The sequence below is a fragment of the Perognathus longimembris genome, chromosome 13 (genome assembly GCF_023159225.1).
Source record: "Perognathus longimembris pacificus isolate PPM17 chromosome 13, ASM2315922v1, whole genome shotgun sequence".
Classification (NCBI taxonomy): domain Eukaryota; kingdom Metazoa; phylum Chordata; class Mammalia; order Rodentia; family Heteromyidae; genus Perognathus; species Perognathus longimembris.
This window is the reverse complement of record NC_063173.1, coordinates 15,097,438-15,113,877: the sequence shown is the minus strand read 5'-3', so window position 1 is coordinate 15,113,877 and position 16,440 is coordinate 15,097,438. Positions and strand designations below refer to the sequence as shown.

The following is a 16,440-nucleotide window of genomic DNA, read 5'->3' as shown; positions in this document are numbered from 1 at the left end:
CTGATTCTGAAATCAAGAAATAGACTGGCACCATTTGAAGACATCTTCTTGACCCAGATCCAAATACCTAAACCATGAATCCAACTTCATGATTCTGCTTTGATTAGCTTGACTCTTTTTTTTTGGTTCTCAGGACTTGTGCTGTCCCTTGGTTTTCTGGAGAGGATTTGTAGCCTACAGTTAACAATTGTAACTAGGCACTAAAGTTTTGTAACAAAGCACCTGCAGCCTGAGAGTTCTGTGCTGCTAATGTGGATCTTCCTCTTTAATTTGGTGTTATTATCATTAAAAATTGTCTTTGGATGGTCCTAACATGTGGAAAGAAAACGTCACCAACATTAGTGAGTTCATCCTTGTAGGCTTCCCTACTGCCCCCTGGCTGCAGATTCTGCTCTTCTTCATCTTCCTCATCACTTACTTATTAGTGCTGTTAGAGAATGTGGTCATTATCCTCACTGTATGGGTCACTGGGTCCCTGCACAAGCCCATGTACTATTTTCTGGGTACAATGTCCTTTCTGGAAGCCTGGTATATATCTGTCACAGTCCCTAAGATGCTAACTGGATTCCTTCTTCAACCCAATACCATTTCCTTCCTGGGATGCATGACCCAACTCTATTTCTTCATCTCACTTGCCTGCACTGAATGTGTGCTTTTGGCTGCCATGGCTTACGACCGTTATGTGGCCATATGTTGGCCTCTTCGCTACCCCATCATGATGACCACAGGCTTTTGTATACAGCTGACTATTAGTTCCTGGGTGAGTGGCTTCACCATCTCTATGGCAAAGGTTTATTTTATCTCCCGGGTTGCTTTCTGTGGCAATAATATCTTAAATCACTTTTTCTGTGACGTGTCACCCATTCTCAAACTGGCCTGCGTGAACTTATCCATGGCAGAGACAGTAGACTTTGTGCTAGCAATTGTCATCCTTGTGTTTCCTCTCTCCGCCACCATCCTTTCCTATGCTTTCATCGTCTCTACCATCCTGCACATACCCTCAGCCACTGGACAGCGAAAGGCCTTCTCCACCTGTGCATCTCATCTTACAGTGGTCATCATCTTCTACACAGCTGTGATCTTCATGTATGTCCGACCTCGAGCCATTGCTTCATTTAATTCTAACAAACTGATCTCAGCAATATATGCAGTCTTCACTCCCATGCTCAACCCTATCATCTACTGTCTGAGGAACAAGGAAGTCAAGGATGGAATCAGGAAAACCATAGCAAGTGGCCAAGCCCTTTTCTTGAGAGATTCCCGTTGCTGAAGAGGCATTGACAATCCTTCTTTAGCATTTGTCTTAATCACCAAAAAGAAAACCCCCAAAACCACCACTACCAACAACAAAAAACTTAAGAATGAACCCATTGCTGTTAATGGAAATTCTACATTGTAAACATATGGACTTAGAAAAATGGTTTGGGAACATGGAAATAGAGAGCAGAGAAATTTCCCTTTCTGTTAGGTCTAATTTAAACATTTTCTTTTATAAGTCAGTAGATTAATTAGTCAAATTTCAAAAATAGTATAAAATAGTTTTATCATTTAAGAAGACTACATTAGGAAATAATAGAAATTAGCTAATTCTTCTCAGAGTTCTGTTGATTATTCCATTTTGACTGTTGTTTTTCAAAGTCCTATTTCTCTTTATTAGAGTACACAAAGAAAGGTTTTGCTTTGCAATATATCATAGATTTAGCTGGGCTCTGATGGCTCCTGTCTGTCACTCTAGCTATACCAGAAGCTGAGATCTGAAGACTGCAATTCAAAACCAGTCAAGACTAGAAAAGTCCATGAGACTCTTCACTCCAATTAATCATCAAGAAGCTGGAAGTGAAGCTGTGGCTCAAGTGGTAGAGTGAAAAGGCTAAGGGCCAGTGATTAGGCCCTGAGTTCAAGCTCCAGGAGTGGCAATACACACACACACACACACACACAACATACAACATACATACACACACTTAAATTATAGGCCTATTAATTGCTTTAAAGACTTTGGAAATTTTGAAATTTGAAAAGATGAAAGATAAACTTCCTTCAGGTGGCAATAGATACACTATAAACCCAAATTCATTACTCATTATGACATAGAGAAAATGAAAATCACTATGATTTCCTGCTTTAATTCTATTCCTTGGATGGAACTTCTGCACATACATTTTTGATGAACAAGTGGCTGTTCTTTAAAGATTTTTCTTTTTCAGATAAAGGAAGCATTCCCATTGGCAATAGGCCATGTGTTAAGAGGTCCTAAATCTCTACTGCTGATTCTCATTTTCACCTTTGATGTAAGGAATTTTCCCAGGTTCCTCAGACTTTTTTGGTCATTTGCTTTAGCTTTGCTTTTTAAAAAAGAAGTAGAAGAAAGATCTTACCATTTTGTTAAACGATTAGTTGTTCAAAGTAGCTACACCATTGTAATCCTCCCTGTCTATACCCTACTCTAGTTAACATGTTTGTGTATATGTGCATATGGCCCTACAGGAAGCTGAAACATATGTTGTCAGGGTAGAAGGAAGTAAGGGAGAGAAGAAGGGTGGATGAATCCAGTTATAACAGTCATTGTGGGCTGGGAATGTGGCCTAGTGGCAAGAGTGCTTGCCTAGTATACATGAAGCCCTGAGTTCAATTCCCCAGCACCACATATATAGAAAATGGCCAGAAGTGGCGCTGTGGCTCAAGTGGCAGAGTGCTAGCCTTGAGCAAAAAAAAAAAAAAAAAAAAAAAAAAAAAGAAGCCAGGGACAGTGCTCAGGCCCTGAGTCCAAGGCCCAGGACTGGCAACAAAAAAACCAAAAAACAAAAAACAGTTAGTATATACATGTGAAAATAAAACTAGGTAAACAGAGAGAATGGATGGGATTGAGAGAGGTGGAGGAGAATGATGTGAAACAAGTGACACTGATTGACATGCACTGTACTCACAAACTAACATATTGGATCGAAACTTCTTTGTGCAACCACTTAATGATAATAACTTAAAACAAAAGAAAGATCATACCAAACAGTATATGCTTTCATTTCATCATTACAAAAATAGTAAAGAGATAAATTCTCTTTGGTTCAATGGGTTAAATTCTTTTTGGTTCAATAAATCAGTGGATTAATGAAATGGCCTGCTAAGAGTTTATGATGAAAATCCCACGTATTTTAAAACTTTAGAAACCACATTTCATATTTTAGTTTTACTTGGTTTACCCTCAGGGTACATGTACTTATTCTTTTTGAGCTGATATGTCCATCTTTTCCTGCCCTTGGACATCTGGTTCTAAGAACTGTTGACCAGAGACCTATACCCACAATCACTGATTCTTAGAGTTTTGACTTCTCTCTGGTAGTTATCAGCTCCTCTGGTTCTCAAGCCTTTAGACTTAGACTGAATTATCTCAGTGGATTTCTTGTTTCATTTTTCACTCTCAGATGGCTTGTGGTGGAACTTCTTGGCCTCCATAATTACATGATGCATTTTAGAAAATTAGAAATTTAAGAAATTTGCCTAGAATAAACCCCCTCTTGCATATCACTATATATTTTATTGGTTCTAATTCCTTGGATAATCTCAAATAATACATAACCTCCAGTGAGGTTGTGGTAATACATGGATGCAGTTTTGGTTGCTATAATGATTTGAGAATAAGGCCACTGTTGACTGACTGTAATGAGCAATATACAGGAATGCTAAATACTCTTTGGTATGTGGAAAGGTTTGTACATTCTTATACTCAGATGACTTTTGAGTGCCTCATTAAAGTAGATGAAAAACTTGTTCATAATTAAATAGGTCTAGAACTCGACTCTGTTAAGTTTCTAACAAATAGAGTTTATGGCAAGCTGGGTACTGGTGGCTCACACTTGTAATCCTAGCAACTCAGGAGGCTGAGATCTGAGGATCATGGTTTAAAGCCAGCCCCAGCACAAAAGTTTCATATCAGGGGTCCTGAATGCATCAATTTGCTTATTTATAGGCCAGAATCCCAGGGAGCCAAAATCCCAGGGCTCCAAATCCATTGTTTATGGAGCTTTAGAATCCCATCATAGACAGTGGCAGAAAGATTTAAAACTTTATGGCTCTCAGGCCTACAGTCTTAAAAAACACCTAGCCAAGTTTGCCTTATTTATTCACCCATGGAATTGTAGCAAATAAAAATGGGGTTCTCACAGGAATAAGTGCTAGAATGGTATGTTACATGGCAATAAATAAAGAACCTCAGACTGTACATGATAAGCTATTTTATGAAGATTAATGTACAATCTGAATGAAGCTAGGTTTTTTTTTTATCTTTGCCCTGATAATAGAGGTTGCACCTCAAATCCTAATTTCATGGCAAAACTGTAGCCTCAAATTTGTTCTTCTAGAGAGAAATCAAGATAGCGGAGTACTGGTAGGATTAACCTGCACTCCCTGTGCTCAAACAGAGGAACCAGGCCTCTAACACGGAACCCCACATCCAACAAGCTAGAAATAATCAGAGTTTGGCACTAATCAGGAAGAGGAGTCAACTGTAAGCATCGACAAGAGGTGAAAAACAACACGGAGAAACTGACGCAGGTGCTCAGCAGAGCCTGCAGCCTCGGCTCCATCTGGAGGGCCATCAGGATTAACCCCTCTGCCCCTTTCCTTCCGTACCCCCTCCTTGTTTCCCTGGCTCTGCTAGGACGACTCAACCTCACCAGCCAACAGCAACAGCATACCTGTGAGCCAGGAGCTGAGTCTTGGAACCGGGAAAGGCAGCACGCACCACAAACGCCATTTTCAGAGACAAAACGACTCCACGAGGTGACGGTGGCTGGGTGTCTAACTCTGGGGTGGACACGGGGGGGAGGGGGACTGTAACGCTGGGAAGGGACTCAAAAGGTCTCCACCACTGGCAAGCAGATAATGTGGGGCCTCTAACCCCGGGAATGGACATGGCGGGCACTCTAACCCCAAGGAACGTCGCGGGTCTCAGTGGTTCTGATGCAGGTGAGAACACACGGCGGGGCCTGTGAATGCTCACAGGTGCTGCCCCACGCCCGAAGCAGGGCGCGGGGGCCCGCTGTGCCTCACTGACCATCTGCGCCCAGCCTAGCCGCCTGCACATCCCCAAAAGGGATGCAGCTGGCTGACCACAGTGCCAGGGGTCTGTGTCCAATGGGGCGCAAAGGCGCACCAAGGTGATCCCTGGCAGGATCCCATGGCTGCCTACAGTGCCTGGGGACAGGAGCAGATCGGGGCCCCGTTGGGCACAAACGCCCACCAGTGCAGTCCTGTGCAAGAAGCCAGGTCGAGGGTTGCACCCAGATAGCCCCAAGAGCCCACTGGGGCATGCCTACGTGGAACACCCCACTTGTATCACCTGGGGTCTGTACCTAGCCCTCCCCCCAAAGCTCATATGTGATTTCCCACGTGAGACGCCCTCCCCACGCCTCCAGGGATCTCCAAAAGCCTACCTGAACATCCTTGCCAGGGAAGCGGATGACATTCCACAGCTCTGTGGTTCACACCTAACTGGACACCCCGCACATGACATCATTAAACATAGTGCCAGATGCAACACTCTGCTGGATCCCAAACTCTGCCCACGTTTCTCCGGGGTATATCAACGGCACAGCGCCCTCAAGAAAACCACAGCCCATAGCCACTGCATCTAATACCTAATCCTAACGGCCTCCAAAAACCTTGAACCTAGATGCATAAATCACATCAAAAGATCACAAAATTCATGAGCAATCAAAACACCATGCTACTCTCCAAAACCAACAACTCAAGGGAGAGAGAAGAAGAAGAAGAGAGGGAGAACAAAAGAACCATCAAAGCAACCATGAGAGAATTGGCTACCCTGTTCACAGTAGCCAAGTTAGGGAAACAGCCTAGATATCCAACAATACACGAGTGGATCAAGAACTGTGGTACTGGCTGGGGATATGGCCTAGTGGCTAGAGTGCCTGCCTCATATTCATGAGGCCCTGGGTTCAATTCCCCAGCACCACATATACAGAAAATGGCCAGAAGTGGCGCTGTGACTCAAGTGGCAGAGTGTTAGCCTTGAGCAAAAAGAAGCCAGGGACAGTGCTCAGGCCCTGAGTCCAAGCCCCAGGACTGGCCAAAAAAAAAAAAAAAAAAAAAAAGAACTGTGGTACTTACACACAATGGAATTTTACAGAGCCATTAGAAAGAACAGTCCAATGCCATGTGCAGAGACATGGATGGACTAGGACAAGTCATGTTAAGTGAGGTAAGGCAAGCTCAAAGACACAAATGTTGCACGTTTTCTCTCATGTACAGAAGCTAGATCTAAAATGCACAGGGACATGATGAATGATACCAGACTGTAGGCATTCACATACAGTGAGATCAAAGGAGGATACGCTTCAGGGAGGAACCCAAGGTGCAATGTCTCTGTGCTCTGAGCATATAAAATAATATTTATTGAAAAGAAAAAAAAGTTCTCATAATCTTGTGTTTATGGAAGTTTTGCTGAAGGTTCTCTTTTCATCAAATATTACGATGTGAGACTAGTAAGTAGAGTTTTAGCCACGATTCCTTGAAGCTGGTAATCATTTAGCTACTGTGTCAGACAGCAGCAAAATAAGCCTCCTTCCTATGGTTAGGTAGTTTGCTGAGACCCACAGAATCACTGGTAAGGGCAAGGAAGGAATTCACCTAATCAAAACTTTCAATCTCCTTTTATCTATCTTTTTACTTAAGCCAGTTGTTACTTCTACTGTTATTAAACCCTCCATGGTATTCTAAATCCAGATCTCTTCTATACAGTAGAATTATTAAAATAGGAGCTTGATACATAAGGTAGTAAAAATTTAGGTGATTTACAGAAGTTCAAATTAATGCAATCTTGGTGTTTTGGGTCATGGCTGGTGCTCTACCACTTGGTTCACATCTCTAGTCCAGTATTTTACTGGTTAATTGGAGATGACATCTCCCAGAATTTTCTGCCCATTCTAGCTAGGATTACAGACCTGAACCATCAGAGTCTGGCTGCTTCGATTCTTTTTGACTCTATTCTGTGCTTCTGAGAGACAATAGGCTTTGTATGTGAGATACCAAGCTTTCACATCTGTATTTTTGTCTTACTTCTACTTAAATTACACAAATTTACCATCTTAAGAAATTCAAATTTATTATCCTACAATTCTGGGAAGCAGAAGTCTGAATGAAATGAGTCTCACTGAGCTGAACTCAAGGCATTAGTCTGGAGGATCTAGGAAATAATCTGTCTTCTTGACTTTTCTAGCTCTTAGAAGTCAGCTACATTCCCTGGGTAGAGGTTTATTTTCTCAATCCTTACAGCCACTAACAATGAGGTCTCAGACTGCCATGCTTTCCCTTCCACTTTCAAGGACTTCTATGATTATATTAGGCCAGCTATTAATTATCAAACTAAGTTCCACTTGCAATCATAACTTTTGTCTACTATATAAGGTTACATTCATAGGTTCTAGGAATTAGGATATGAATATCTTCAGAAGCCATCATTTCAGAAGCCAACCTCCATGGTGAGGTAAATCTGATTTTTCTGTTTTTATGAATAATGACATTAGGATTTTTATGGGAATTACATTAAATTGGTATATTGATTTGGACTATAGCTATTTTCACAATATTGATTCAATCTGTGAACATGGGGAGGGGAGGAAGGGCTTTCTTCTGAAGTGTTCTCTTTTTTCTTTCATGTTTTGTAATTTCCTTGTAGAGGTCTGTCTCCTCCTTACTTAAGTTTATTCATAGGTGTTACTCTTTTTCTGGTGATTGTAAATGGGATTATTTTTTTTCAGCCTGTTCATCAGTGGTATAGAAAAAAGCTACTGTTTGGAGGGATGTTGATTTTGTATCCTGACCCATTTTTCAAAAGGAGTTATGTAAACCATTACTGCTATTTTGAAATTGCAAAAATCATTTTATTTTGCCAGGAACCAGTGGCTCATACCTATAATCCTAGCTAATCTGAAGGCTGAACTGTGAGGATCATGATTCAAAGACAGCCAAGGCAGGAAAGTCTGTGAGACTTTTCTCTAATCAACAACCTAATAGCTAGAAGTACAGTTGTAGCTCTAGTGGTAGAGGAGTAGTTCTGAGCAAAAAAAAAAAAAATCTCGGGGACAGTACCCAGGCCTTGTGTTCAAGAGAAAAAAAAAGTCATTTTATCATGTTCTCACCACACAAAAGACTGATACATAAGATAGAAATGTTAATTAGATCTGTTTAATTATTCTGCAATGAAAATTCAGATTGCTTAGGCCACGAAAAAGTCATTTTGTAAGAGAAGGGAATATAGGTTAAAAGTTACAATTATACTCAACTGTTCAATTTCACTATCCAGAAATGTTCTTACATATAACATATAATTCAAATACTCTATTTTTACATTTTCCTCAGGCCGATTTTTAAATATCAGCTAAATTATTCAACAAGGACTGTGACACGTTCAAAAAAATAAAAAAGTTACATCTATTTCACGAGAAAGCTACTGAAAAAGGATGCATGCTTACATTTTTATAACAACTCAAGGTTTCTTATACAAAGATGCCTGTCTGCAAGCACTTTACAGGAGCAGAGAGAAGATTAGGTATGGTGATTAGCTTTGTAGGGTCCTTATAAAGCTTAAAACACACAACACTTTTGGTTGTTTATGGAAGGACTAGAAATTTTCAGTATTCAATCTATGATTAGAAATCACAAGACGTAAATGTCCCAAGGCATCTCATTGTGTAAATAAATAATAAAGTGAGCTACTCCAGAGGAGAGCCCTGGGGAATATCTTGTTTGCATCACCTCTCAGGACACTCATCTTTTAAAAAGTCCTCATTGTAAAATGTTCAGATCCATGCCAGTGCTTGAAAAGAAAGTATTCAGCTAAAAATACATCAAGAATTTGGAATGAAGTTTACTGCAAAGTCCAATTATGGCTTAGCTGTCAGGAGAGAAGGCTGAGAATTACTAGGGCCCTAACTCTATCTACAGCTGTAGCTTAGATCACTGAATCTCTACTGTCCTTTATGTGAGGGCCATTCACCTGTAAATCCTTTCTGGTGGAACAGACTCTTCCCAGGGATTCAGGTAAGGAGGTAGATACTGAAGGGACCAGCGGCTTCCTGAAAGAAACAAGGAAACAAGACCCTCAAAACCCAGAAACCTTGAATCTATCTTGAGAGAAGGACAAATTCTTTTTACAGCCCTCAGTCTCATTGGGAGAAGGTAATTTTCATTTTCCCATTTTCACTAGAATCTTCAGCCCTAGAAGTTTTGTTACTGGACTTTTTCATGGGACATCAATTTGGGGGCCAGGAGTCCCAATAAACAAAAAGGATCGTTTTACTTAGTCTGGTAATCCAGCTATCAAAATCTCCTTCTCCTCTGACCATTCTATTTAATGCTTTCATCACTGGTATTCTTTCTTCTTTTCTTTATTTCATGAGCTCTTCTCAGAGATAGCTCCAGGACCTATAGGGCCCTGTCTAAAATGTGAGTTAGAGCTTCTTACAACTGGCCACTTACTGCCTGGAGCATGGTGAGTCTTCCTGTTGGCTACGTGGGCACCTGGAGCACAGCAACCCAGTCCTTAGTGGTGCTGGTACCCTCTGTCTGGGGTTAGAATGAGAAAAAGAAAAGGATTGAAAATGGAATATGTGTTTCTCTTCTTATTGAAAGAACTGTGAATGATGTTCTCTTGCCTACACAAGGAACTCAGGTGGCCTTGCCTTGTGCTTTTCTTTGTCACAGCACCACTACATTCTCAGGAGATCACCTAGCTGGACTAGCATTAGCACTACCTTCTAAATGTCATGCTGTGTTAAATAGAAAGAGTAGCACTTAGGAGTATTTGAACATATGGGTATGGCAGGTCCTGTATGCAAGGAAGTCTCCATTTATTCCTGCATGCATTCTGTGGTTCATTTATCTATTCAGCCAGAGAACATTTCCTAAAACTTTACCACATGCCAAGAGATACAGAAACATGCAGTAGTAGTTATCAACCTAATGAAATTTCGTCATTTCAGAAAGGAAGGCTTTTAAACATTTAGTTACAAATACTTAGCAAGTACCTTTAAAAAGCTTATTGTTATATACATATGCCAACACTCACCACATTGCACATCGAAATATATATAATTCATTTCATAGAAACGTGACATAATAAAGTAGTGAAAAATATAATTATCAAAAACTCCAGAGAATGTGGTCAGCAAGGAGGATTTACTGATAGAAATATTCTTACTGAAGCTTTAGGCTTTTGATAATGACCCTTATAAGGAACACAATTTTCATTGTAGCCAAGACCACACTTAGAAACAGACATGAACACATAAAATGAAACAACGATTTTCTTAAACCTATACTTACATTTCTGCATAGTATTTTCTTTTCTCCTTCAGCTTTAAGAAATATTGGTGGTAAACCATTAAGTCTGTTCAATTATCCATGACACATTATAAATCACAATTTTAAAGCACTTAAGGATGAGACTGTCTAGACCATCATTGAACCTTTTGTGTCATCACAAACTCAAGTGGAAGCGAAGGCTTTCCCCTTGATTTTGCCAGTCCTTCAAAGTAGTCTCTGGCTCTGTCTTCCTGGTCATTCAAAGGCAATGCCCATTCCAGCAAAATACACTAGATTCAATGAAGATCCAATCTAGGTGGATTTATTTTTCTTGCGCTGATCCTGGGTCTGGGTGCTGTTTCTGAGCTTTTTTTACTCAAGGCTAGCACTCTACCATTTGAGCCATAGCTCTACTTAGAACTCTTTCCTGCTTGCTCTGGCTTTGAACCATGATCCTCAGATCTCAGCTTCCTGAGTAACTAGGATTATAGGCATGGGCCCCTGGTGCCTGGCTCTAGATGGAATTTCTTTAAGAGAAGTATCCACATGGTGGTTTGAAAACATCCTTGACAGCTCATGAGACAAACAGGTTCTGTTCCTATTTCTCTTAAATTGCCAGCTAGGCAAAGGGCCTTGCGTGTAAACAAGCTTTTATGTTGGCAGTCTTGCAATTTTCCCCTAAAGGTGGTCCTTCAGGAGGACTTATTTTCACTTCTGATACCACCTTTAATTTAAAGAACAGTTCTAATACTAGTGCCTCAGTCCTTCTCAGGGTTAACACACCAGCTGTCAGGCCCAGCCAACTGCTACTTTCCCTAATTTTTCCTTATCCTCCTATGCCTTTTCCTGCATGGAAAGATGAGAGATGATCCACTGGAAAGAAAGTGGGTCTAGGTTGGGCGCAGTGGGTGCAATCCTAGCTACTCAGGAGGCTGAGAACTGAAGATCACTGTTCAAAGCCAGCCTGGGCAAGAAATTCCATGAGACTCCTGTCTCCAATTAACCACAGAAAAAGCCAGAAGTGGTGTTGTAGCTCAAGTGGTAGAGTACATGCAGGGAGCAAAAGGAGCTTAGGGGCAGCACCCAGCCCCAGAGTTCAAGGGCCAGGACTAGCAAAGAAAAAATTAGAAAACAAAGTGGGTACAGTGATTATTTGCACGTGCTAAAATAATCTCTATGATCACTAAATAAGAAAACAAAATGCAAACACATGCACTAGGGCTTGTCTACTAAAGTGAGAATTATTTATGTTTTCCACATTCACATATCTGTGCCATCTTCTTTTGTTTCAGATACTCATTGGAAAATGTAATTTTACCTGTTAACTTCCAAACATATAATTTCCTGAGAAGTTATTTCTGGACATTAGCTAACAATTGTTGAACAAAAGCTGTACAGATGATAGCACTGCCAGCAAGGATCACTAAGCAGGTATAGTCCAGGTTTCAATGCATGACTTCAGACGCAATACAGGGATAGAAAAAAATTAAGAAAATCAATGTCATAAATATTTGAAAAAATTCTTCCAAAGGAAACCTTCATTTTCTGGGTTTGCTGCCCCATTTTTGTTTGAGTGCTTTCTGAATGCCCATCAGTAGAAAAGAATAAGCATTTATGGGAGGGGCTGGGGATATGGCCTAGGGGAAAGAGTGCTTGCCTCCCTTACATGAAGCCCTGGGTTCCATTCCCCAGCACCACATATATAGAAAACGGCCAGAAGTGGTGCTGTGGCTCAAGTGCAGAGTGTTAGCCTTGAGCAAAAAGAAGCCAGGGACAGTGCTCAGTCCCTGAGTCCAAGGCCCAGGACTGGCAAAAAAAAAAAAAAAAAAAAAAATTATGGGCAAGGAAAACCAAACCTATCTGACTGAATTTATCTTGCTGGGCCTTTCTTCAGATCACCAAACTCAGATTCTACTGTTTGTGATATTTCTCATCATCTACTTGCTGACTCTGTTTGGAAATCTGCTTATCATATTCCTAATTCATGTTGACTCTCGACTTCACACGCCAATGTATTTCTTCCTTAAAAACCTGTCATTTAGTGACCTCTGCTTCTCTACAACCATTGTTCCCAACATGTTATTTCACTTTCTGGTGACGAGAAAGAGCATTTCATTTACTGGGTGCTCAATTCAAATGTTTTTTTTCCTTATAATGGGATGTACAGAAAGTTCACTTCTAGCAGTGATGTCCTACGACCGCTATGTGGCTGTCTGCAAGCCCCTGCACTACTCCACCATCATGACTCAGGGGGTTTGTGGTCTGCTAGCCACAGGGGCCTGGGCTAGTGGGGTATCTGTATCTCTAGTGGATACCACATTCACTTTGAGTCTCCCATACCGAGGACCAAATGTAATTAATCATTATTTTTGTGAGCCTCCAGCACTCTTGCAGCTGGCTTCAGAAGAAACCTACAAGGCTGAGATGGTCATCTTTGCAATGGGTGTGATAATCCTCCTGGGTCCTGTGTCTCTCATCTTGTTCTCCTACTGGAACATCATCTCCACTGTGATGCGAATGAAGTCGGGGGAGGGGAGGCTCAAGGTCTTCTCTACCTGCAGTTCCCATTTCGTTGTTGTTATCTTCTTCTATGGCTCAACAATATTTACCTACATGCAGCCCAATGCAAAGAAAATGAATCAAGGTGACAAAGTGATCTCAGTGTTCTACTCCATCATAACGTCCATGATGAATCCATTCATTTACAGCCTAAGGAACAAGGATGTGAAGGAGGCATTGGGAAAAGTTCTGAGACAATAGAGTCCCTTACTGGCAGACTGGTAGATAATCAGGGTTGTGGATACATCCCGAAGTTCAACATCTCTGAAGGTTTTTATTTGGAACCATGTGCAATCTGAAAGTAAATGTCAGCAAGTTAAACCCTTTGTCTCTAGTAAAGTTAGTCTTCTGCATTCTTGCTCAAGCTTATTCTCTGTGGCTATAACTCACTTGTCACATGGCAGATAATTAACAACTATACTAAAAATGTTAATGAACAAGATTTCCATTGGCCTTCTTGGTTACCCAATCCCTTATCACCTAGGGGCTCTTTTCTTTTGTCTCCATATTCCACAGCTATGTGCCAAACACATCAGTCTCATGCCAGTATCATCTACAGCCCTTAAGATCCTAGCAGAGGTCAGTAAGCTAGGCTCCTCCATTTCCTGTGAGAAAAGGTCAATACTTATATTCCCTGCTGCCTTTACACTGGGAATACGTTTATAATCTCTAAAGTACAAACTTCTGCTATAGCCAATTCAGCGTGAAAACAAAACAAAACGGGGGGTTTTTCATCATAGTCAACAAGGTTTGCGAATCATATATTGCTGAAAAAGTATCTTTGATATCTCACACACTGCTTCCCTCCAAGAGTAATTGCTGTCATGAGGGAAGTAGAAGTGAGAAGCAGCTTCCTATACCAGAACTGTCTGTGAGAAATGCTTCTGATGGCAGCTTCCCCCAGCATGCCCCTCCGCCCAGCCAGCTCCCCTTGCCTCTATGGGTCTGATTGGCCTTGCTCCATTAAGTCTTCCTCTGGGGAGAATGAACAGGCTTTGTGAGATGACTTGGGCCCCTTAGTCTTTTCAAAATACAGAAAGCCAGCCTTCTTTGACAATGTTTTACACCAATTGTGATTAAAGAAAAAGAATGAAGCAAAAATCAAAAGAAATGTTAAAATGAACAATTTTAAATGCTCATGCATGTATCATGCAGCTAGCTCAGCTGATATGGAGAAACGCTAAGATACTCCAGATATTTGTCATCCAATGTGTTTAAGTCACTGGGTGACTTAGGTCATTGTTCTTAACTGCATGACCATGTGCCTGGGCTCAAATAGTAATCCTTCCAAGCCAAAATGGATACAGAATATGCTTAAATGATAAGGTGAAAGTTTGAGATTTATTGCAGGTGGCATGTCTATAGTGGAAGTTGGGAGGTGTTATGAGAAAGTGAATCAAGCATCCACAGTTCAGTACTGAGCCCTAGGTACCATGAGCACAGTTTTTCCTCAATGGTGGTCTCCAGGAAGGGTCTCCTGTACTGCTGAAACTCTCTTTTAGTGTAAAAGTACCATTGGGGACACACTTGCAGCGTCTCACCAGACTCCAGCATCGACTCTATCAAAAGGAGCCAGGAGTACCCCCCACCCAAATTGGCAACAATGTTTATTAAGTTGGGAAAATTCAATTGGCAATAATGAATGTTAAGTTGGGAAAATTCAAAATGTATGTTTCTTGTGGAGAAAATAATGGTTCCATTCCGAATTCTGGATCTTTCTGAGGAATACTTAAGAAGGGAATGGCAGATGGTGGTGGCATTCTGGCTTTTAACACCTATTTGGAAAAGTTGAGCGAGTCCCGATCCCACTGAACTTATTTCTTTGAAACGGATGATTAAAAAAAAAAAGCACACACATAACATGTCTGATGTTAATAAGTGCTATCAGTAAATAAAAGGAAGGATGAGATGCAAATTTCTGTGGGAAGTCAGGAAAGTGATCTTACAGTCAAAGGACTCACTGTATCTTCCAGAAATCAACATTTGAACCATGACCAGAATACCGAGAAGATAGGAACAGGTGAGATTTGGGGAAGAAGGGGAAGACTAATAGCTAATGTTTGAGATGAAGATGGAAAAAGAAGGTGGTGGGGAGGTCTGGTGTCTGATAAAGTGAGAAAGGCTGGTAAAGAAGAGTATCAGAGCTGGAGGAGAATAGACAAGTGGAGCATCTGTAGCAGTTTCCTAGGGCTTCCATAGCAAATGATCACAAATACTTGGACTTGAAGCAACAGAAATGTAATCTCTCATAGTGTTGGAGGTCAGAGTTCCCCCAGCAGGGAGTTAGAAGACCTAGTTTCCTCTCCAGGCTCTAGAGGAAAAGCCTCCTTCTCATCTAGCTTCTGGTGATTAGCAAGGTTCATTACACACTCTTACAACCTTTACTCTGTCCCTGTGTCTTCCTCTGTTTTCATCAGATGTTTATAATTGGGCTTAGGGCCCACCTCAAATCAGGATGACTTCATCTCAGAAAGTCCCTTAATCACATTGACAGACCTTTCTTCCAAGATGGATCTCTTCAGAACCTCCAGGTGGACAAACCTTTGTGGGTGACACAATTCAACTGTAATCAGCTTTGAGAGTCCTGAAAAGATAGATTTTTACTTTGTCTTCAATAAAAACTGTATCTATCTATCTATCTATCTATCTATCTATCTATCTATCATCTATCTTTGGCAGTATACTCGGGTTTGAACTGGAGGCCTTGTGCTCACTAGGCAGGCATTCTACCACCTTGTTTTACATCAAGTAACTGTGTGTAGTTTTCCAATAGCCAAAGGCAGTTGCAGCACTATAAATGAAAATGCAGACAAGTCCAAAATATTCTGTGAGCTACTAGTCTTGAGTTATAATGCAGAGGATAAAAGATAAACAGTCAGCTCTTTGTATTTTCAGATTCTATATCCAAGGATTCAGTTTCAAATCATAGAAATACATTAAAAAAAACACACAACTGATTCAGTACCATTTTAGGTATTAAAAGTAATTTCTAAATGATTTAGAACATCGTCTATGTAAAGGGCTTTAGCATTCACGATTTTGGTATCTTTGGGGTTCTAAAACGACTCCTCTACAGACATCAGCTTCATTTTGCACTGTCACCATTATTGAAATTTCTATTTGAAAATGTCCGAGTTCTGGAGATCCCAGAGATCCAGGGGGTTGTTTGAGATCCATCAGAGTGCTATGTGACATCAGATGAGATTCGGGTTATTTCTGTTTCAGATTATTATTTTTATATACCCCAGGGATCTCTTAGGGTAGAAAGGTTTTAAAAAATGTTAATAGCTCAGTTTGCTCCAGGGAATAGTATGATTATAACAAGTCTTAGGACCTCAGGCTTGAAAACTTCCTGTAGAAAAATTCTCCAGACAGTGTTCTTAGTGCATTGGGGATGGTATTCTTTAATAAAGCAGTACTCCCTGGGTTGGTATGAAGTCTCAGAGATGAGGTCCCAGCCTCAGAACCCTTGGGGAAAGGCCACAGAGGTGGCCTGTTAGGATAATGGTTGGCAGGTCACAGGTGCCACACCTTTCTTCCTTTATTACTTTCTCTCCATCA

The 16,440-nt window shown here is 40.9% G+C and overlaps 2 protein-coding genes across 2 annotated transcripts; both read left to right on the top strand.

Annotated features, from left to right (window-relative positions):
* Positions 1-213: 213 nt before the first annotated feature.
* LOC125362416 (olfactory receptor 6) lies at positions 214-1,270 on the top strand. Its single transcript, XM_048361264.1, has one exon. It carries the CDS (start codon positions 314-316, stop codon positions 1,268-1,270), a length of 957 nt encoding a protein of 318 aa, XP_048217221.1. The 5' UTR covers positions 214-313.
* A 10,886-nt stretch (positions 1,271-12,156) lies between these two features.
* Positions 12,157-13,080, top strand: LOC125361963 (olfactory receptor 2D3-like). The gene has a single exon (XM_048360610.1). The coding sequence runs from the start codon at positions 12,157-12,159 to the stop codon at positions 13,078-13,080; it is 924 nt and encodes a 307-aa protein (XP_048216567.1).
* Positions 13,081-16,440: the final 3,360 nt, after the last annotated feature.

Coding starts and splice junctions, on each gene's coding strand:
- LOC125361963 (XM_048360610.1), top strand. CDS start 12,157: ATGGGCAAGGAAAACCAAACCTATCTGACTGAATTTATCTTGCTGGGC.
- LOC125362416 (XM_048361264.1), top strand. CDS start 314: ATGTGGAAAGAAAACGTCACCAACATTAGTGAGTTCATCCTTGTAGGC.